Consider the following 21,997-nt stretch of genomic DNA (forward strand, 5'->3'; position numbering starts at 1 on the left):
GATCATTTACATATTGTTTTTACTTTATAGGACACAAATGTAATATTCCACTGAACGAAAAAGAGTTGTAACAGGGGCAAAAATAATAATATTAACACGCTGTACCTCAGAAAAAAGAAAATATTCATTCATCCCATTATTTTTTAACAGCATGTTTTTCTTGTAAATATACAAAACATATAAATTCCTGATTACTGAGAGTTATAACCAAGCAGTAACGTGAAGCACCAAACCTGCAGTTTCTCTGACGTCCACTAGAGGCTCCAGCAATGAGTCAGTCCCCATAGACTCCAGTGTTAAAACTTTACAGCAGAACTACGTTTACAGTCTGATATACAAGCTGATTGCATTGTTAGGGGCGTGGCCGCTGCGACTGACAGGTGGATGGTGACACAGGCACTGAAATGTTCTGGGCGGTCCCGGAAACCAGGATGAATCTTTCTTGTCATTGCACTGAGGTACAGTTCATTTCTGTTCAGTGATAAATCAGATGACATGTAGAATGAGGCCTTAACGTGGCTTCCTTCGCAGATTCCTACGCAAACGTTCAGCCTCCTCTCGGGGTTTAGTAATCTTCTTCTTGCTTTATTGGGATTTGATTTTGAAGGTGCGGAGAGGAAGTGGTTCTTCCTCCCCGCAGCTTGACGGTGGGGGACCGCGAGGAGCTCGATGGTGACTGTGCACATCGCTGTGTGAATGACAGAGGATGCATGGAGGTCTCCGGCAGCTGGCAGCCACAGATCCGTGTCCCCCTAGGTGCAGCAGCGGCGGCAGCGGGCATCCTCTCCGCGGTGAGTCTGCAGCTCTCCTCCGGGCTGCTCTTTGTTTTCATGCCTGCAGTCTCTCAGCCAGCCACCAGCTGTACTGCAGGTACACCAGGTTACCTAAAGTCTGCATGTGAACTTCAGGTATCAGCAGGGAAGCCTCTGCAGTGAGGGACAGAGGGAGGCACAGCAAACTGTCTCTGATCACTTCATTTAACAGCAGACATCTGCGGCTTTAACGCTCGGAGCGTATCTTTATCATTTAGTCATAAACACCAAGGAGGAGAGAGACAGTTTGAGAGCAAAGCTTTCTCTTCTGGGAATAAAATCGGAGGATTTTGGTAGAAGAGCGTGCAGCAGACTCTCAGTCAGCGTTCCGATCAGGAGCATCTGGATCTGGAGCTCCTGATCGTATCTGAAGTCCTTGTTCAAGGACACAACTGTGGAGCGAGCAGGAGCAGCTGGAGCCAGAGACACACTGATGAGTCTGATGAAGATGAAGCTGCTGATTAACATTTCATATAATCCTCCTCTGGTTTAAAACTGAAGTATGAGGATAAAAGTGATTTAGTTTAAAAATCTGTTAATAGTTAATAATAATCATAACATCACCCATTATTTAATTTTTCATGTATTACACATTTATCTTATCATAAATATCATACGTGGATATATAAGATCAGTGTACGTAACGTAGTCTTCAGACGGCTCCAAACAACCAGTTTCACAGAGTTTTTTGAACTTTTGGATCTGCATGATGTCAGAGAGCAGACAAAAGCTCCACCCACCACCTGTTTAAATGTTGCAGTTGCCCTAAAAGGGGTGGGGCTAAATCTTGTTTCAAACAGAAGAACTGTGAATCATGCAAAGGTACTTAAACTTTCCAGCACAAACTCAGCCTGACGTGCTTACTGAGGTCATAAATCAACAACTTTATTCAAACTCATCGTTACAACAAGAGGAGCTGCCACCTGCTGGCCGTTACAAATAATGCACGATTAGAAAGCTTCAGCACTTTTTCCATCTTTTATTTTCAGCGCGACCAAAACCTCACAGTAAAACAAAGAAACGGTAATTACTTCATCCCTCCTTTACATGCTCAGCCGGCGTCTGTCCACTTATGCTCAGTAAGTAAGGGAGGGAGGCTAATGACTCGTTGCTATTTGTGAATGAAGCTAAATGTGATTTTCTCTCTGGGATAATCTTTCTCTTAATGGTGGAAGTGGTGAATGATTAGGTTTATAAGGATGGATCTGCATCAATCAAACGTGGCTTTTAAGTCTGCTGCAGAGTCATTCAGACTTTGCAAATATAATTTCTTTCTGAAGTCACTCAGAAAAGAGTTTAGAACCTAAATGTATGCACAGGAACTCCAGCCTGCTCTGAACGCTCAGTTTATCGCAGCTTTCTCTACTCTTGGATCTGTATGATGTCATAGAGAGCACATATTCCGACCCACCTGCTGTTTAAACCTTTTTTTTAATGATGAACAACCAATCAGAATAAAGATGTCTTAAAGGGGGAGGGGCTTAAGCGCCTCCTTTCAGACAGGATGAACCGAGGGCTGCGGTGCGAGATAAAGAAGGATTATTTTGCTCTGTGTTTCATGCAAAGCTGCTGTAAAACCCAACAATAAAAAGATGAATGAGCTGAATGGAGACACTTAAAGTTTTGTGACACTGGTCAGAAGTGACGCACAGAATCCCATCAGCAGTGTGTTCGGCCGGGTTAACGCTTCAGTCCCAGCAAACCAAAGGAAGGAGAAGCCTGAAGACGTGGAGGAGCTCGTGCACATTAGCAGAGACGAGACAGTCAGTGAACGCAGCAGCACTGTGTTTGTGTTACTGTCCTCTGTGCATGCTCATGCCCCCTCTGCCTCCCCCTCTCTTTCATCAGGGCACTTCCACCTGAGCCAGCGGCATCATGGGAAGCTCCTCCTCCTCCCTCGCTGACGAGGCGGAGGACGATGCGGCGCCCCGGGGTGCAGCTCTGCCTCCCTCTCCCATCATGGGATGCCTGAGGAGCAGCCAAAGCACATTCCTCCCTCGGCAGCTTCCCAGACCGGGCCGGCACAGGGAGCGCAGGTGAGACACGAAGGAGGCGTGGCAAAGACGTAACGATGAGATGAGAACGAGACCGTGGCTCTTTTTCAGTTTGTAATATCTGCAGTGTAATATCCTCTGCAGCGGTCCCACTTCTGCTCTGATTTTTTATCAGCGAGCAGGTTTGTTTGTGCCTGCCGGTTTGCTGGGAATCAGAGCTGCAGATAATCAGCGCTGTGCAGCTCCACAGCAATGGCGTGTCCAGCGGGGTGGCCTGGGGGGGCACAGGCCACCCCCCAAACCAGACTGGCCACCCCAGGTGCCACCCCAAAGGCAAAACAATAAAATTCAATCAAATATCAATGTTTTCACGGTGACGCTCAGATATCCGAGTGTAAGTGAATGCAGCATCACTTCTGCGCTATGCGCATCACGTTAGCAAAGGTAGGAGAGCCAAGCGCGAAAGATGGCCAAGATGGCACTGCAGGAAACAATTTTTCGGTGAAAGAAAATGAGGACAGAATAAATGTCCCGGTAAGTAATATCAAGTTTGTTGAGTTTAGTAAACTTCGGTGAAATTAGAATACCAAGGAAAAAAATAACACTTAAAGAATTATTGCAGCTGTGGAATATTTCAGACAGTATGCTACTGAGGGCAGCTAACATAAGAGTTATGCGTTATAAGATATAATCTAAGTCGTAACATTGCTGTATGGAGCTGCAGATTTGGTTGCAGGTTAACATAGCTGGACTGGCCATCGGGCATACCGGGCATATCCCCAGTGACTTATTTTTTATTTTTTTTGTAATGGCCAGATGCAGGTCGATGTGTAGAAATAACTCCGTTGTTTGGTGGTGGCTATGACGGGGGCTTCCACAGAGGCAACAGGTGGATGAGGGAAGGGGAGGCAGGAGGAGAGACCCGAGGCAGCCACCAGTCCGAGTGTCAGGTGAACTGAACTTCAGGTAAGAAGTTATGACCTGCAGTCTATCTGGGTCAGATATAAACTAAGTTTAGGTGGAGTTTATTTTCACGTTGCTGACTTTTTACTGTCAGTTGCAATAACTCATACTGCGTTCTAGCCAGTTTGACGGAGTTTTTATACAGCTGGGTGGTGCTATGATGTTACTGATAGTGAACTTTATTTTATTCATAAGGTTAGTAGAGTTGCCAACAGCTCCTTAAAAAAATGGAATGGTCCCTCATTCAGAGAAAATATTACGCGTTTCGTATTGAGCTGAGAAGAGACGCAGTTTGTCCCGGACTTTAGCTAGAATGGAAAAAAGACACAAAGCTGGATTTATTCTGTCTTTACGCTGCACAGCTGCCTCTTCTCTCATTCTCTCACCCTCCCTCTCCTGTTGCTACTTCAATCATGAAACTGATCAATGATCAGCTGATCGGCTTTTCTCTCTTGTTTGTTTATCGCCCACTTTGCGCCAGAAAGAGGAAACCAGCAGATATTGCGCTAAACAACAGCAGCACGTTTAAGCTTGATCAGCTGTTGTTAGAATGTATTTAATATTAATTTCTAGTATCAGCTGATGTTTGCTGGAGCCACAGCTGTAAAGCTGCTGGTCATGATGTCTGTTTAGATATGTGGTGAGAGGGAAACATGAAGATGAAACCAGGAGATGTCCTTACTGAACCATCAGAGCTGAACAGGTGATGGAGAAACAGGTTTACCTTTTAGGTGACATGAATGAGTTGAAGTTATGAACTGTTTCTGAGAGATAAATAACACCAGGATCCTTTTTTATGTAGCTGACAGCTGGTAACTGTGCAGGGGCGGGTCTAGCAAAGTTTTGCCAGGGGGCCAGGTAGGGAATTAACAGGGAAAGGTGGGCACAAAGAAATACTTTTCTTTCTTATTCTCATTTAAAATACCTAGTTTTTATTAAATAATTATCTAAATCTTACAACCAAAGTTTTTATCTGACGTAAAATGTATAGAAATCATACATATACCAACAAGACTGTACATCACTGTCACAACAGCATTTGTTTTCATTCAAAGGCTTTATGGCTTTACTACCTGGTGGGTCGGTCTGTAGTAAAAATGCCCAATTTTTTTGTCCCAGTCCAGCCCTGCAGGTTAATACTGGCAGTGTCACCATGCCAGCTGACTGTATTTTATCATCAGCCAGTGTTGTTCTTTATCAATATTACCAAAGTTTACCATAAGGCAGCATAGAAAGTATTTACTTGCTTTCAGGTTTTATTCAAATGTTAGTCTTTTCATTTGTTTCCCCACTTTTTTCCTGTTTCAAAATCAAACACCAGTTTGTGAGAAGATTATCTTCTTTTTTTAACAGGCAGATAAAGTTTTGCATTGGCATTGGCTAATTTGTCAATTGTTTGTTACAAATGTTCGTATTTTAATTTTCAAAAATGTTTTTGCCCAAAACATATGTGCACTATATGTCAGTAAAAATACTATGCAAATATTGATGTCCTTGAATGCTGAGTAAACACTGACAAAGCACTGATTGTATCTCTTGTACTTTATCAACGCAGTATCTAAAAACTTTGCACCGTAGTGGTTAAAATCTCATTCTAATAAGAGTTAAAAGTGTATTTGGTTATTAGGTTTATAGGATTATTGAATTATGGTTAAGGGTTGGTAGAATTTTTTTTTTAAACATTATCTGCCAATTAAATCTGCCACCCTTCTCCAAATCTGTGCCCCTACCTGGCCCCCCCAACAAAAATTTTCTAGACACGCCACTGCTCCACAGAGACCTGCAGAAACCAGAAGAGGCAGATTTAACCTCTCCTCATCCTCCAGGCTGTCGTCAAACACGCATCTTTGCTAGGCTGCATTTTAACCACATGCTAATGAGCAGAGCAGATTTAGTCTCTTACAAGCATTTAGTTCCTGCAGCTGGGGGTGCAGGGTTAGGGGGTTAAAGTGCAAAGCCAACATGAAGAGCCCTGAATATGAGCTGTAAGCCCAGAGTCTGAGCGCAGGTGCCGCCCTTTAAACTGGCCGATGGTGAGCTAAAGGTTATCAGACCTGCTAACAATGTCTGTAATCCTCCAGGTGTTCAGTAACCATCAGCTTTACTCGATGTCCAGACCCGAGGTTGGAAATAGGGCCAAATCTAAAGTTGTAGATTTGAGTTTTACAGACCGAAGAAGAATCATTTTATTGTTTCTGGGGAAAAATAAGATAAATCGATCTTGAGAAAAGTGAAAATTGTCCTTCTGAGGTATCCGTCAGTTCCCAGCACAGGGTTTAACATGCTGTGTTCAGATGCTCGCCAAAGAAACACGTTAAACAGAATTTAGGTTTAAGTGGTTTAAAAAGGAAACGGGCCACAGAGTTGACGCTGTGTGGCCGTCTGATCACAATCATTACTAACCAGCTGGAACTATACGATGTATATTTCTGATCTCGACCTCAAAGTCACCAAACCTTTCAACAATGTTGAAATGTCTGGGATGCAATCTGGAAGTTTGAATCCAAAGAAGCAAAAACAAGGGAGGAAAACCACAGGAAGCAAAGCGGAGACGCGAGGCGGCGCGAGGGGAATAGGACAGATGGGCAAAGCATCGTCTGTGTTGGGAGTCAAACCCATAAAACGCTCAGCTCAAGGCTTCGATGTCACAGAGATGGACTCTGGAAGATGAACATTAAGATCAAAGGCGTGCAGCAGTCCAGACTGAAGAACTTCCTGTTGCACAGGGGGCGCTCTTACGCTCCTCCAGAATAAACCAATCTCTGTCCTAGCAAATTTTCATCATGCTGTTGATAGAAGAGTTCAAGAAGTTCGAAATAGTTGAGTTTTTAGATTTCTCAGAAGTTTCTGCTGTAGTAAGATGCCACACGCTGCTTTACGGCATCTTCCACTTTGATTTGGGGCATGAAGCGAAGAGGCTGCAGAGAGTTCGTAGCGTCACCTCCAACCACCTCAGTCAGCTGCTTCTGCTGGGCTTTAGCTGCAGCGGGCACCATCCTGAATCGTTAACCGACCAATCAGCACAGATTAGCAGAACGCTAAAAGCTGATTACTGTTTAATTAGGAACCGAGAAAAAATGAAGTCATGTTATTTGAGTTCAGCTGGATCATTGCTGCATGTGTGGGGGCTAAAACGTGAATCCTAAATTGTTTTATCCTCTGAGATTGATTGATTCCCGCTCACTGAGGTCTATTTTCTCCCCGCTAAATTATCCAGCTTCTCCTGCAGCACATGCAATAAACACACTCATACCATCCAGACACTGAGAGTACGTACACAAGCACCGACACACAGCTTCAGGAAACACACAACAAACAGAGAAGCACAGGAGACGAGAACAAAGGAGAAAAACATCTTCAAACCCACCGTGACCAGAACAGCTGGATCCAGCACCACCACAGCTCTCCCAGCTGCTTTTGTTAATGAGCGACTATAGTAAGGCTGAATCTATGTCCGTCGTTTAGACGTCACCGTGAATATTTCATGAATCGTTCGATATGAATCAAACCGCAGCCTTCCTTATTAATTATTACTGCATTTATGTCAAATAAACCACCGGCGCTCGGCTCACTGTGAGTCATCTTAGCCTTCGGGAGCCTCGGCCGGGAGTAGAGTTACTCGCTGACAGGAAACGGAGCGCTGATGGGGAAATCCCCGGTGGAAGAGCTGGTCTGAAGAAGCCCACTCAAGCTTTCCGCTGGGAATTCAGCTCAGCAGGCCACTGCACTCCCCGTCTGATGCACAGAGATCAAAATACCTTTCATAGATGTGGAGGAGAAGGAAAAGAGGCCGGCCGTGGCATCTGGAAACACACACAGCAGAACAGAAGAAGTTCCAGGGTTCTCCGAGGAATCGCCTCCTTAGAGCTGCAGGAAGTCCAGATCTCAGCAGGTTGTTCCATGATCCACAAAACAATCTGATTCAGGTTTAGAGCTGCCTGCACCTTCAGTGTTTCTCCTCCTTATTGAATGAAATGAAATCAGTTTTCTTAAATCATTTAAGAAAAATGAAATGAAATTATTTAAGATCAATAGCAGAGTACAGGAGTTGATAAGGCGCCAAAATAAAGTCAATAAGAGAAGTAAAAATTAAATTAAATAGAAGTGAAGAGCAGAAGTTAGACTGCTGCAGAATTTCATCATATCTGCAGCTCCGCCTTCTGTTACTACAGTAACCCCACAGCAGACATACGATGTCATTAAAAAGGCTCCAACAGCACAAACACGTCCAGTTCAGGTGAAGCTAGCAGACAGCTAGCAGCTACAGCCGCCTGTGTCACCATCAGTGTCGGGGAGTAACGGAGTACATGTACCAGCGTTACGTATTTAAAATAACTGTATTCTGTTACAGTTGAAAAAGGTGGTATTCAGAATACAGTTACTTTGTTTAAATAAATGGATTACATGGCGGTCTTTTCCTGTTTCATATGTTCGGCTGTGTCCTCTCTATTTTGGTGATTCCACGCCGGTGGAAACCCAAACAAACACGCATTAAGAGGCTCTAATGTCTGTGTCTCAGTTTCACGGCCCACGTCACCTCTACTTGCAGCCGCATAATGATGTGAAAAAATATTTATTCTGACAAGCCCAGAAAAAATATTTATTTAAATATTTTTTTAATTATTATTCAAAAAATGATTTAATATGAAGGCAATAGCAGAGTGTTACATGCATCGCCCTAAAGCACGCAGCCTGATGGGCAGTGTAGTCCGTGCTGCAGGGAGAATGGACTGCCATACCCGTGATGTGTCTGTGAGCGTGAGGAGGGAGAAAAAGGAAAAGTACGAACTGTCACCGAGCAGAAACGGGAGCTGGAAGCATGTAAATATAATAATAACCACTGCAGCCAAACAGAGAGCCTGACGAGCCCAGCTGTAAGTAAGCTGTTAAGACTCGACTGTACACTGTGTTCATGTTTTCCTCTGAAACAATGAGCTCCGTTGCAGCAGCCTTTCAACGCCTCTCTCTGTCTCTGCTAGCAAAGTCGACCCAGACAACCAAGTAAAACTAGTTTTCAGCTACGAGCCGACACGAGCCCGACGTATCAGCCAGAGGTCCTTTACTACGGTTCGGAGCCGCGGACCTGTTTTATATACGCGCTGAATAGTTTTCTACACGAGATCGCTGCAAAAAGTGCAGCCTTACCTAATGTCCACCTACTGTTACTCATTTATATTAAGATTTAAACCTTAACCGTCAGTAATAGTAATAAATCACAGCAATAGCTCATTCATGTAGTTGTAAACAGCATGATAATATATTAAGTAATCCAAAGTATTCAGAATACGTTACTCTCATTGAGTAACGTATTCTGAATACGTTACAAACTACATTTTGGGGCATGTAATCTGTAATCTGTAGTGGGATACATTTGAAAAGTAACCTTCCTAACACTGGTCACCATCCACCTGTCAGTCACAGAGGCCACGCCCCTAACAGTATAAACTTTAAGCCTTAATACAGTTGAAACAGGTGAGTTATAAAATCAGGTGTTATGAAGGAGGAAATGATCGACAGAGACCAATCAGTTTGTGTTTCTGGCTGTAAACATTTTTATTCCTGATGCAAAGTTTTAGCGTTTCTCAAACAATGTCATGAGAAGATGCTGCACCAAAAGCTTTGTGTTGATTGCTTTGGTTGTCATGGTTACGGTAGTTTTTCGCATTTGTCTGCAAATATTTGCTAACTGCTAGCCAAGTGACTCGCAGTTAGCTGTTCAGTGCAGCTCAAAGAGCAGCAGGAGGCTGTTTGCAGACGAGTTCCAACTACAGCCGCAGCAGTGTGCTGGCATCGAGGGTGGTTGCTGACAGCTCTCCGGGCCGTTCATTTGATTACATCCAACAAAACTTCTCAAAACCTGAGTGGGTGACTCACTTCTGGAGTCCCCAGTGGACGTCAGTGGAACTGCAGCCTTCACAGGTTGCAGGCCGTTTCCCTGCATCGGTTCCTTTTTCAGCCGCTGTAATTTGCAGCTAAAAGGCTCTCATTGTGTCCGGATTATGAGAAACATTTCCAGGAAATTGGATCCATCCGTCACTTTGTGCAGCAGCTGTTTTGGGACTACTTCCATCTGATTTGGTTTAAATTGAGTTGAATGAATGAGCATACAGCATTTATCTGCATGGAAATATGGGCCGATGAACACACAGGGGATCTGCAGAAAATGAGCACCTCCAACTTTTATGACCTTAGAAAGTTCTCATGTTTATATCTTGTCAGTAAAAATAACTCGGGGTTTTCTGTATTGCACAGCCTTCTGCGTGGGTAACGAGCAGCTTGTTTCTCAAGCACACAAACAGCAGAGGTTCTCACGAAGGCCGGTTGTTGATTAAAAGTGTGTTTTGTCCCGAGCGCGGCGTGCAGCAGCCGTCACCTGCCTCTTACAGACAGCTTGTTCTGCAGTAAATCCTTCAGGTCAGCTGTGCTGGAAGTTTCAGGCTTCATGCCAAACTACTTAGAAAAGTGCAGCCAGAAAATGTGGGCCAGCCTGAACACGGCTGTGACGCTGGCTCCCGAGGTCTCGTTCCTCCCTGGACACCAGGGTGCAGATTATCTGGGTCTGCTTTACAGCCGAGCATGAATCTGAGATTAGAACCGTGTTTTTATTCTATATTCACAAAGACGCTGAGCAGCCTGCTCGCGATGAAGCCGGCGTCAGGGAGGCAAAAGTGGAAGAGCAGATTTTGTTGTTTCATTTGCATATTCGTGCATTTTAATATTTTCCCTCCAGCACAGCAAAGGAAACTGTTATTCACTCACTCGTTTATATTTGGATTTCTTCTCATATTTTCAGGATTTTTCTTCCATTTTCGTCTCTCGGGCTTTCACAGATAAACACACTGAAGCTCGATGTGGCTGTGGTTTGCTTTTAGCAGATACTCACGGTGGAAATTTTCACCAGTGTCATGAAAAACACGGCAAAGTTTATCTAACATTTCCAGACATCATTCTTATCTCAATGAAGAAAATGTCTGAGACTGATCAGCTACTCTGCTTATTTCAAGCTGTTCATTTAATTCTTGATCTCTAGATTCAAAATAATCCAATATGGAGGGCAGGGAGTGCAAAGATTAATATTTAAAATTAAACTAAACTTAACTAAATATAAGGAAATAAATAAGTAAATTGTTATACAGTGTTCCCTCGATATAATGCGGTTCACCTTTCGCGGCCTCGCTGTTTCGCGGATTTTTTTGGGTGCAATTATGCTTTTTTTTTTCTTACAACACATTGTATTGTCAGTTAAAGACACGCTGCATATGAATACTGCTGAAAAAAGCTAGAGAGGATGAGGACCCAAAGATGACGAAACATCATCCACCCAGGAGACGCTTTGACCAATATCTATTTTTAACAACTGGTGTTTGCTGATGGATTTTATTTGTAGGAATAATATATATTAATATATATTAGTCCGACTCATATGTTGATCGATATTAGCTTTTTGCCGATATAATAAATCTGCATTTGTAACGGCTGATACATAAGAGTAAAGAAGAGACGATAGAAACACTCTTCAAACGTCTTATTAGTGTTGATGTTGCATAGTTTGTCCACCAGAGGGCGCTCTGCAACTTTTTTGTTTAGAATGCCTCAAAAAAGGAGTCAACAAGTAATTCATGACTTGTTGTAGCAATGAAACACGATTATTTTTTAGCTAAATTTTTATACTATATTGGTAAATCATCATAAATGGATTTTGATATCGATATCGGTCTCAATAATCTTACATCGGTCAGGTTCTGATGTTAATGTCCTCCCGTTTGATCACATGACTCTGTTTCTCTCTGTAGTTTCTCCTCTGGATCGATGCCCATCCAGAGGAGTCAGTGGGCGTGCGGCTGCTGCACTTTCCTCAACGCCGCCGGCGCCCCCCGCTGCTCCATCTGTGAAGCTCCTCGGCAGGGACCCGATGCCCGGTGGATGTGGCCCGGAGCAAGCAGAGAGGACGACGGTTGGGCGTGCCCACGCTGCACACTGGCGAACTCCCCTGACAGCCTGGCCTGCAACCTCTGCGGCTATGCCAGGGCGTCCGCGGAAGCCCAGCCCCGGCCTCAGCGCTCCAGCAGCTGCTCCGGCCCCCTCAGGATGTCCTGGACGGAGACGTGCCGACCCCAGAGCAGGAAGCAGCCCGGAGACGCCGACAAAAGCAGCCTGGCATGGGAGTGCTCGAGGTGCACGCTGCAGAACACGCCCACCTCTATGTCCTGTTCGGCCTGCGGTGGACCCCGCAAACTGTCCCTCCCTCAGATCCCGGCCGAGGCGCTCCTCGTGCCCGACGTCTGCGAGGATCACGGAGCACGGCGGGCCGAACCTGCAGCGGCGGCGCTCTCGCTATCGATTTCCACCCGAGGGGAGAGTTTACATGCAGAAGCTTTGCATCCGAACACCTCCTCCGTGCTGACTGCGCCCCCTGCTGGCCACAACAATCCAGTGCCCTGCAGCCGCAGAGAGGTGCCCCCTCCAGATGTTGGCCTCAGCCAGGCTCAGAGCACGTCTTCTCCCTCCATCCTCGCTGTGTCCCATCCCTCCACCCAGCCGGAGCTGCTGGCCGGCAGGAGACTCAGCATCCTTAAAGAAGAGATGTCCCCGTTGTCACCTGCATCAGACGCCTCCATGTCATTCTCGCTCGCTGTGAACAGGATGGAGGAGTGGGCGTGTCCGGCGTGCACACTCATAAACCGGCTGGAGTCCAAACACTGCCAGGCCTGCCACACCCCTCAGCAGCTAAAAGCAGAATTGTTCCCAAGGAGGAAGGAGAGCCGGCTGGTGGAGGCGCTGCGGCAGAGTGACGAGGGCACGGCCAAAGAGCTGTGGGAGAACATCGTCAGCTTCTGCAGAGAGGTGCGTTTAAAGCACACACCCACCTTTAAATTTAAGGTAGAAACAAGAGTTTATGCTGATGTTACTTCACTATCATGGAGGTGGACTGACAGTCTTCCTCAGAGCCAAAACGACCTCCACCCAGAGTGCAGAGCAGCCTGAACTTCGCTGTGTTCAGCTCTGGATCTGCATCAGAACCTCCGACATTAACGAGAAAAATTAAACAGGTTAAACAGCAGATGGAGGAGTGGGCGTGTCAGGCGTGCACATCTCATTGCATCATCGTCTTCTTCTTCTCCCAGAACGCGGTGACGTTTGTGGACGACAGTTTCCCTCCTGGTCCAAAGTCCGTCGGCTTCCCGTTGGACGACAGCGTCCAGCATCGGGTCAAGAAGTGGCTTCGTCCACAGGAAATCAGCTGCGCCGCCTTCAGAGACCGCGGCGTGAAGTGGACCGTTTTCCGCACGCTGCGTCCGTCCGACATCCTGCAGGGGCTTCTGGGTAACTGCTGGTGAGCTGATTATGCTGTCACAGAGTTTATTATTGATTATTATTCCCAGGATTTATTTCTGGATGATTGTTTAAGCACATTAAAGGAAGGCTGTGTTCGGGGAGCAGGTTCCTGAGCGCCTTGGCTGTTCTGGCGGAGCGGCCGGAGCTGGTGGAGAAGGTGATGGTGACCCGCTCGCTGTGCGCAGAGGGAGCCTATCAGGTGCGTCTGTGCAAAGACGGCTCGTGGACGACAGTGCTGGTGGACGACATGCTGCCGTGCGACGAGAGCGGCCACCTCCTCTTCTCTCAGGTGAAATTGTTCACGTGATGTGTGGTTGGTGTTGGAAAAAGGTCTCAGCTCAAAACACGGGGAAAAGTCCAGAGTTTTTCAAGGTAACTTTATTTATACCCAAAAGCAAGGTAAATTTGCTCTACAGAAAAATGACAGCATTTGGCATCCCTTCAAAAAAAACACACATACCTAATAAAGATATAAACCTCACTGTAGCACATATATAGTAATTTAATATCTCGAATCAAAAACAAAAACAGTTCTTATTTAATTCAGTGACAGCAACGGGGACAAAGCTATTTTTCTAACGCTTTGTCCTGCATCTCGGAAATAGAAGCCTCCGTCCTGAGGAAAGAAGCTGAAATTCACCTCTTAGAGGATGGGAACCATTTTTAAAGATTGGTAGAGCCATCCTCTGTACCTGCTTGGAGCACAGGGAGGCTAAACAAGACTCCCATCTTTAAGTTATCCTCTTCTTCCTTTGTACTCTGCGGCGCCACCCAGTGGCCTGAATTACACCTTACACAGTGAATTACACATTAAAAGAAGAGGCGATTCCTGTAGCATCATGGGTATTCCTCCATATCTGAGGCATTTCTGTTTAAAGGCACTTTGTGTGATTGCCCGCTGCAGAATTCTGCTTCACCACCAGAGGGCAGCGTTTTATTACTGCCTGAGTTCGGATGTTTTATCTGTGGAAGAATATCCTTTAGATTTTTTACAGGTTTCGACTGCAGTAAAATAATTTCTGTCCACCACACCGTACTTCACGGCATTTTGAGTTCAGGCATCAAATGAGCAGCAGTTAGCTAACAGATGTTTTATCTCTTGGAGTAGGTGAAGAAAACTATCCCTGGATTACTTTAATACTTTAATGCATCTTAGAATTTGGAGGTTTCTAATGGAAGTCCTGACGTGTCCACTCTCAGGTCCTGTTAGCCTGCTTTTGTCAGTAATGATGAGATCAGGATCAGGAACAGGCTTCGGGTTCTCTGATTAGCTGTGAGCACATATGTGCACTTCCTCTTCTCGTCATCATGTTCAAGCTTTGATCCTCTCCATCCTCCCCAGGCCCAGAGGAAGCAGCTGTGGGTGGCTCTGATTGAAAAGGCTCTGGCCAAGCTCCACGGTTCCTACTTTGCTTTGCAAGCCGGCCGCGCCATCGAGGGCCTCTCCACCCTGACCGGGGCCCCCTGCGAGTCGCTGGCCCTTCAGGTCAGCGCCACCAACCCCAAAGAGGAGCCCATCGACACGGACCTGATCTGGGCCAAGATGCTGAGCTCCAAAGAGGCCGGGTGAGACGTTTGTGGGAAGGTTGAAGCGCTCTGAGAGGACGGAGCTGTTTCTTTAAGCTCGGTTAACCCCGCCTCTGTTCGTGCTGCTGTTAGGTTCCTGATGGGGGCGTCCTGCGGTGGAGGTAACATGAAGGTGGACGACGCGGAGTACGAGTCTCTAGGTTTACGTCCGCGACACGCGTACTCTGTGCTCGATGTGCGGGACGTTGACGGCCACAGGTGAGGCTTCGAGGTCGCTCCGTTGGTTACCGTTCTCGTTATCTCATTATAGTTTAGTAAAAATAATAATAATACATTTTATTTAAAAATAGCGCCTTTCAGAGCACCCAAGGACACTGTACAACAAATAAGAGATATATTTAAAAAAAACCAAAAAAAAAAAAAAAACCCAGAGAAACTGGAAATATGCACAATAATAAGAGTAACAGGTAAAAGTTAAGAGCAGGTTTAAAAAACATGAACACAGAAGCTGAGAAACCTGCAGATCCTCCAGCAGAGAGCCATAGTTTACAGCCTGATGCTCAAACTGATTGAATGATAAAATATCTATAACTCACCTGTTTGAATTGGATTAAAGCTGAGTTTAGCGTTAATAGGGGTGTGGCTTCTTTGACGGACAGGTGGATGGGCGTTTGTCCCCCTCAGTAAAAACTGGAAAGACTTCCTTCCATATATGGTGTTGGAAACCTGGTGCCTGGTTTTGGAGTTTTTCCATAAACAACGTTTCAAACATAAATTAATGCAGAAAAATTCACCACAAATCAAAGAAGCCCCGCCTACTCAGCTCCACCCTCTCGTCCACATACAGTCATTCTGTGTCCAAAACACTGACGGTCAGACAGACCCGCTGATGACATCACTCTCTGAGTCTCTGCTTGAAGTTAACAGTTACAAAGTCGACCAAAGAGACGCCACAAGACCGAAAAGGAGACGCAAAGCAAACTGAGCGCAGCACAAAGTGCAGCAGAGACGAACTGCACAAACAGCAGAGACTCGATGTCTGCAGTCGTGTGCCTGCATCAGTCAGAGTGACTTGCTCCTGCGTGGGACAGGCGGGGGTGTTTTCTCCAAGCCTGAGCCCGGAGGCTCTGCTCTTATCATCCATCAAAACTCCCACAGTATAAATGCAGCAGGTCTGCAGACGAGCGCTGCCTTAAGGACACATTCAGAGAACAAATGTTCCTCTCAGCGTCACTCCATTAACCGCTTCATCATTCACACGCATACGGGATGTTTCCTCAAACCTACAGCGGCGACTGCTGCGAGCTACAGGGAGGAGGATCCGCAGGAGGAGGTGGCAGGAGTCGAACTGCAAGAGAAACCCTGGAGGGAACGGGAGGCTGATTACTCACAAACGGATGTTTTTCTGTCAGTGGGGTTGGAGGTGGAGTCTCCGTGGGCGTCAGACCCATCTCATTAACCCAGCAGCGTGAACATTTAGAAGACGTGAAACACATACCGCACATCACTGTGAGTCATCAGCATCTTCTTCATCGTACTCCTCGAAAAATTTAGAACCGCCTCTGACCGTGTGCACGAAGCAGTGATGAAGAGCAGGCTGTTCCTAAATGTTCACGCATCTTTAAGCTTTTATTAAGCGAGGAGCTGCATACACACTAAATCTGTTCAATTCAATTTTATTCATACGGCGCCAAATTACAACAACAGTCCTCTTCAAAGCGCTTTATATTGTAAGGTAGACCCAACAATCCTATGACCCCCTGTGAGCCAGCACTCGGTGACAGTGGGAAGGAAAAACTCCCTTTTAACAGGAAGAAACCAGGTGGAGGAATCAGTGCAATCTGGCACTTCCAGCTGGTTTTAAACCGCATAACCTGCTCCAGACCAGGTCACATGTTCAGCACCAGTTACCATGGTGATATAGCCAGGTTATAAAGGCTCGCCAAATCTGACTTTAAGCTAGCGAGCCTGTTAATCCCATTGTGTGTGTCAGGTTACTGCAGCTGAGGAACCCGTGGGGTCGCTTCTCCTGGACCGGAGCCTGGGCGGACGACTGGTCAGACTGGCCTCCGCAGCTGAAGAGGGAGCTGTGCGCCCAGCGAGCCGAGGACGGCCTGTTCTGGATGGACTTCTGGGATTTCACCAGGTGACGGCAGCAGCGTGTTTTTGATGTCTGCGTTAGTTTTATTCCCGGTCTGAGCAGGAAGACCTAAAAACAGAAGAAAACTTTACTCAGATGTAAAGTGGGAAAAACAAAGAGTTCATTTATGACAAATGACAGAATATAAAGTGTTCATTAACATCCACCCCGCCTGCTCTCTCTGCCCTCTTGTGCGTTGCTTTGTGTAATCTGTGACTGTAAAGTCGTCCTAACTCTCTTGCTAAAGGCTCTCTGGTGACCTGCAGAGTAAAGAAAAGCATCAAAACGCTGAACAAAAACAGACTCGCTGTTCTCTCCTGTCAGGTACTTTGACTCCGTGGACATCTGTAAGATCCACTCAGACTGGCAGGAGGTTCGAGTCCCCGGCGTTTTCCCCCGAGCCGCCGACGTCCCCGTGTCGGTGGTGTCGATCACGGTGCTGGAGAGGACGGCCATGGAGCTGGCTTTATTCCAGCAGGGCAGCAGGTAGGACGCGCACCTGTGCGGCTTTTCGTAACGTCACCGCTGTCACCTGAGCACCACAGAGGTGATAGTAAAGATAAATAAACGTCAGCGATGAAGTAAACATGGTGAAATAAAAGAGCCGTGTTTCAGGCGCTGGGACACGGCAGAGAGCCACCTGCTGGATCTGTGCGTGCTGGTGTTTCGGGTCGCCTACGACAGCGCCGGCACGCTGACGCTGGGCCGCCTGCTGGCTCACAGCCGCCGCTCGGTGAGGAGGTTCGTGGGCTGCGATGTCATGCTGGAGCCGGGCGAGTATGCCGTCCTCTGCTGCGCCTTTAACCACTGGCACAGCTGCATCACCGAGGGCGGAGGTAAGAACACGAGCACTCAATCTCCATGATGATTCTATATTTTGCAGCCAAAATGTGTCTTCTTTAAAAAGTGTTTTTACTCCAAAGGAGTCGGAGCTGGAAGATGATCCTGGTAGAAAATGTAGTTTAAATGGAGCTTCAACTGGTTCTGAGCAGACACATATCCCCCACATGCTGGTTAAAGCCCTGAAAGTTTACCCAGAATGCACTTTTTAAAGTTCTGGGGTTCGGCTGCTGAACAAAAAGCAGACTGCACCGTGGAGTGGACGTGAAGTTGGTTTCGTTGCAGAGCTTAAATCTGTTTTCCAGCCCTGAAAGTTTTGTGGCGATGGCTCCTGCACTCATCAGGTCATTAAGACTCAAAATGCAAGAAAAGGCTGAATTTTAGCCCCTCAGTGCAGAGCATCCAGCTCCATGTAAATGCTGCATGAACTCATTAAAGAGTTCAAAAGAGGTCAGGGGGAAACCGACTCAGAGGGAAACCGACTCAGGGGGAAACTGACTCAGGTGTACCTGAAGCGTCGCAGCAGGCGTTACACCGTCATCAGTGAGCCGCTGTTGTGCTGTTTCAGTGAGCTGCGGCAGGTCGGAGGCGCCTGGCTACGTGCTGGCGGTCTACAGCTCCAGACTGGTGATGGTGGAGCAAGTGACGGCCTCCAGCACCACCATCGCCGACGCCATCATCCAGCTGGCAGAAACCAAAGGCGAGCGGCACGAGGTGAGAGAATCTGAGAGCTTTGAAACATGTTTGTCACCTCTGACGTCCTCAAAGACTGAAACTCATTCAGATGTGTGTAGTTCATTCAGTATTTATGAGCTCTTAAATCTCTCGTCTTCATTTCATCGCTAACGATTTCAAATCGACTTCATTCATCATTAAACAACATCCACCCTGACATTAACAGGAAGTCTCTTTCATTGCTTCAAACTTTGACCTGTAATGGAGAATCACTGTTGTGTGTCAGGGTCGGGAGGGGATGACCTGTTACTACCTGACCCACGGCTGGGCGGGGCTTATCGTCATGGTGGAGAACAGGCACCCGAGGCATCACCTGCACGTGTCCTGCGACTGCAGCGACAGCTTCAACGTGGTGTCGACGCGCAGCAGCCTGAAGACCATCGACAGCATCCCTCCTCTGCACAGGTGCGCCGCACGCCGAGCCTCACGCTCCCACCCGGGAACGCCGCGACATTTCAGCGCAACTTTCAAAACGCCGCTGTACTTCATACACACTTAAATCCCAGCTGAGACCTGTTTGTAGTGGGACGCACCGAGACACGTGCCACCGTCCACAAACCTGTGGATCTGACTCTATCGGGAAATAGTCACAACTCAATTATGTGTTAATATTTAATTTCCTCGCTCTGAGAAATTAAAGGGGCGGAGCATGTTTGTACACCTGTGACTTGGTCTGTGTTTGTCTCTCAGACAGGTGCTTGTGGTTTTGTCTCAGCTGGAGGGGAACGCTGGGTTCTCCATCACGCACAGACTGGCTCACCGGAAGGCCGTCCAGGCCTCTCTGGGGAACTGGAGCCCCTCGAAGGCGACGCACAGTCCGGCTCTGAGCCCCGAGACCGCAGGTCTGCACCGGCCTCGGCCGCTATGACGAGCCGGGAGGAAGCATCTCGATGGACACAGGAACTCATCGGACCGCTGCCTTGATAGAGAACAGGGTTATTTCCCACGGACACCGAGTCTGTTAGAGTCAGAGCTCCTCATCGGCAGAAGTTATCAAAGTGAGGCTGAAAGAAAACAGGGTTAACATCAGAAAACACTTTAATTCTCCTTAAATCTAAGTTTAAACCAGTCTGAGATTACTTTAAACTGAATTTAATTAAGATGAAATTCATTTTCTACGAACTGTTTAAGGACCAGAGTTCACACATCATCTGTCATCACCAGAATAACACGCCACGTCTGATTGGATGACACGAACAGAGATGGCGACGCGTCACACAGCGACGTGACGGCTCGTCAGAGCGCGGACGAGCTCAATAATTCGGTTTCTCTTTCTTACAGATGTGGAACAGATGTTCCAAAGGTTCAGACATCATGTTGCTGTTAATCCCATCTGTTGGTTTGAAATGGAAGCAGCCCTCCCATTGGCTGGTTCACATTTGGTAAAAGGATGAGTATTTACTCTTTACTCTACAGACTAATTGCAATCATTCATCCACACACTTGTTTTTTTATTCTTTAGTTTTAAATATTTACGTAACTTCACATCTGGAGCAGCCAGGGATGAACCACAGGCCTGAGGAGCAGGTGTACCTCCTGACTTCAGTGGGAGTTTCTGTAGCCTGTCCGATCGATCTGTGTTATTATTTCAGAGGTTGAAGCATTTGTCTCTTCACAGATCTTTAAATGTCTCCTGCTCATTTCTGCCTCCATAGTTTTAATCTCGGACCTTCTTTATCTGCTGCTGACTCTTCGTGCAGCCGTTTGAGTTTCTGTCCCTTCAAGGCCCTACTGCCTTTACAGCCGTTTTGTTTCTCATTGGCCAGCTTCTGTAAGCCTGCAGAGGGGCAGCACTTAGTGTCTGTGAGCTGTGCTGTTCCTGTAGCAAAGGGAGAAGCTGCATGAGAGCCAGTTTCCCGTCTGCAGGGATGAAGCTTCTTCTTTTAAGCCAGTCTGGAAGTTAGTGCCGTCTCAGCTCCTTCAACATAAAAGCACGCTGTAACCTTTTCTTCTTCTTCTTCTGGATTATTGCAGGAAATCGTCTCAGTGTGAAATGCTATTTAATACCTTCCCTTTTTATCACTACAAACTGACACTACGTTTGTGAGCAAGCGGTCATGATCAACCTGTGAATGTTCACCTGTAAGGCGGGATTCACACCTGCACGCTGCTCCAACACTTGAAGGTGGAGCTCCTGATTGCTCTCTGCTTTGACTCCAACATTTTGATGCTACTCCCTCAGGATTTCCATATTGTGATTTCATTGGCTAGTGGCAGCACTGGAGTATTTGTATAAGCATGACTTGATTGGCTGACACCAGGTGAAGCTCGAAACACCTCCGTGTGAATCCTGCCTAACATCTGAAAGTGAAGGTCAGAAATTTGGTTTCAATTTTATCTACATAACACCAAACAACAACAGCCACCCCAGGTATTTGTATTGTAAGGTAGAGACTCTACAATAATACAGAGAAAACCCCAACAATCAGATGAGCAAGGACTTTGGCGACAGTGGGAAGGAAAAACTCCCTTTTAGCAGGAAGAAACGTCCAGCAGAACCAGTTTCATCTGCTCTGACCTCATAGTTGCACAGAGTTTAAATTAAATTTTGAATTTAGTCTAAAGTAACAAGTTTTTTGGGGGTTTTTGGGGGTTTTTTTTGCCCAACTCTGATTGGATGAGCTGGACCTGCAGGTGTCTCCCAGCCCAGGTGTCTGTTAACACTTTGACTTCTGCCTTGGGAGCCGCAGAGAAGTGAACCCGGAGCCGCACCCCCCCAGAAACACCACATTTAGAGCAGAAATCACATGATGCACTTTATCCGTCACATCAGAGCATGTTCAGGTCCACGCTGTCTTTGCTGCAACCACTGACACGTGATTGGAGGGCAGCCGTGGAGATGACGTGGTGTCCGCGTGATGTTTGAATGTTGTGTTTTAGAGTCACAGCGCAGAGCTGCTGTGTGAAGCATTAGCACTTTATCAACTGTATGCTGGAGTCTCTTTTATTTTGAAGGACGTGTAGGAAACAGTTTTATTCTCGTGGATTTAAAACTACCATCGTGTTGACAGAATAAAAACTATGCAAATGTTTGAAAGCTGTCTTTATGCTTCAGAAAAACAAGTCGAGCTCTTTATCTGCAGCTTCTCTTCTCTGATAGCAGGGTGAAAATAGACGTGTATGCATTCTGATGTGGTTAGTGTTACACTGAAGCTTTTTAAACGTTCAGGTTGACTTTTACTCCGTATTCTGTTCGCTCAGTAGCTACTTTAATATAAAGTTTATATACTGTATGCATAGCAGTATGAATGTAAATAACAATAGAAAAAAATATGCGGGTGAACTGAAGGAAATAAACATTTGAAAGTTTTCACATCTTCGTTTTTTCATTTTTTGAGACGCAATCAGCAGAAAAGTCTTTTAATGCAGTATTTCACAATAAACAGTTGCATGGCCCTTTACAGTGTGGAGAATTAAATACACAGAATTATCTAGAGTTCTTTTTTATAATTCGTGAGTGCACTAACACCCATCACTGTGTCACTTTTGACACCACAATATTTTAAAATCCACTGATTCCCAGGAAAGCTCTGGATCAACTCTTCCTAGTACATCTTTGCTGTACAATCACTTTGATTTTATTTTTTAACCCTTATTTATCAATATATATTTAAAACTAAATGTGCCGAATACGTTATGAGCCACTTCTT

At 46.2% G+C, this 21,997-nt stretch overlaps 1 protein-coding gene across 1 annotated transcript; it reads left to right on the top strand.

Moving 5' to 3' along the window:
• The first annotated feature begins 608 nt into the window (after positions 1–608).
• Positions 609–21,737, top strand: LOC146672278 (calpain-15-like). The gene is made up of 13 exons (XM_085404811.1): positions 609–791; positions 2,661–2,848; positions 11,563–12,613; positions 12,895–13,103; positions 13,211–13,394; positions 14,448–14,671; positions 14,765–14,890; positions 16,626–16,778; positions 17,097–17,258; positions 17,388–17,608; positions 18,181–18,326; positions 18,574–18,752; positions 19,038–21,737. Exons 2-13 carry the CDS (start codon positions 2,688–2,690, stop codon positions 19,213–19,215), a joined length of 2,994 nt encoding a protein of 997 aa, XP_085260937.1. The 5' UTR covers positions 609–791; positions 2,661–2,687; the 3' UTR covers positions 19,216–21,737.
• The last annotated feature ends 260 nt before the right edge of the window (positions 21,738–21,997 follow it).

Source organism: Rhamphochromis longiceps, linkage group LG4 (genome assembly GCF_057381845.1).
Source record: "Rhamphochromis longiceps isolate RC_006_pf linkage group LG4, R_longiceps_female_GT1.1, whole genome shotgun sequence".
In the NCBI taxonomy this organism is placed as follows: Eukaryota; Metazoa; Chordata; class Actinopteri; order Cichliformes; family Cichlidae; genus Rhamphochromis; species Rhamphochromis longiceps.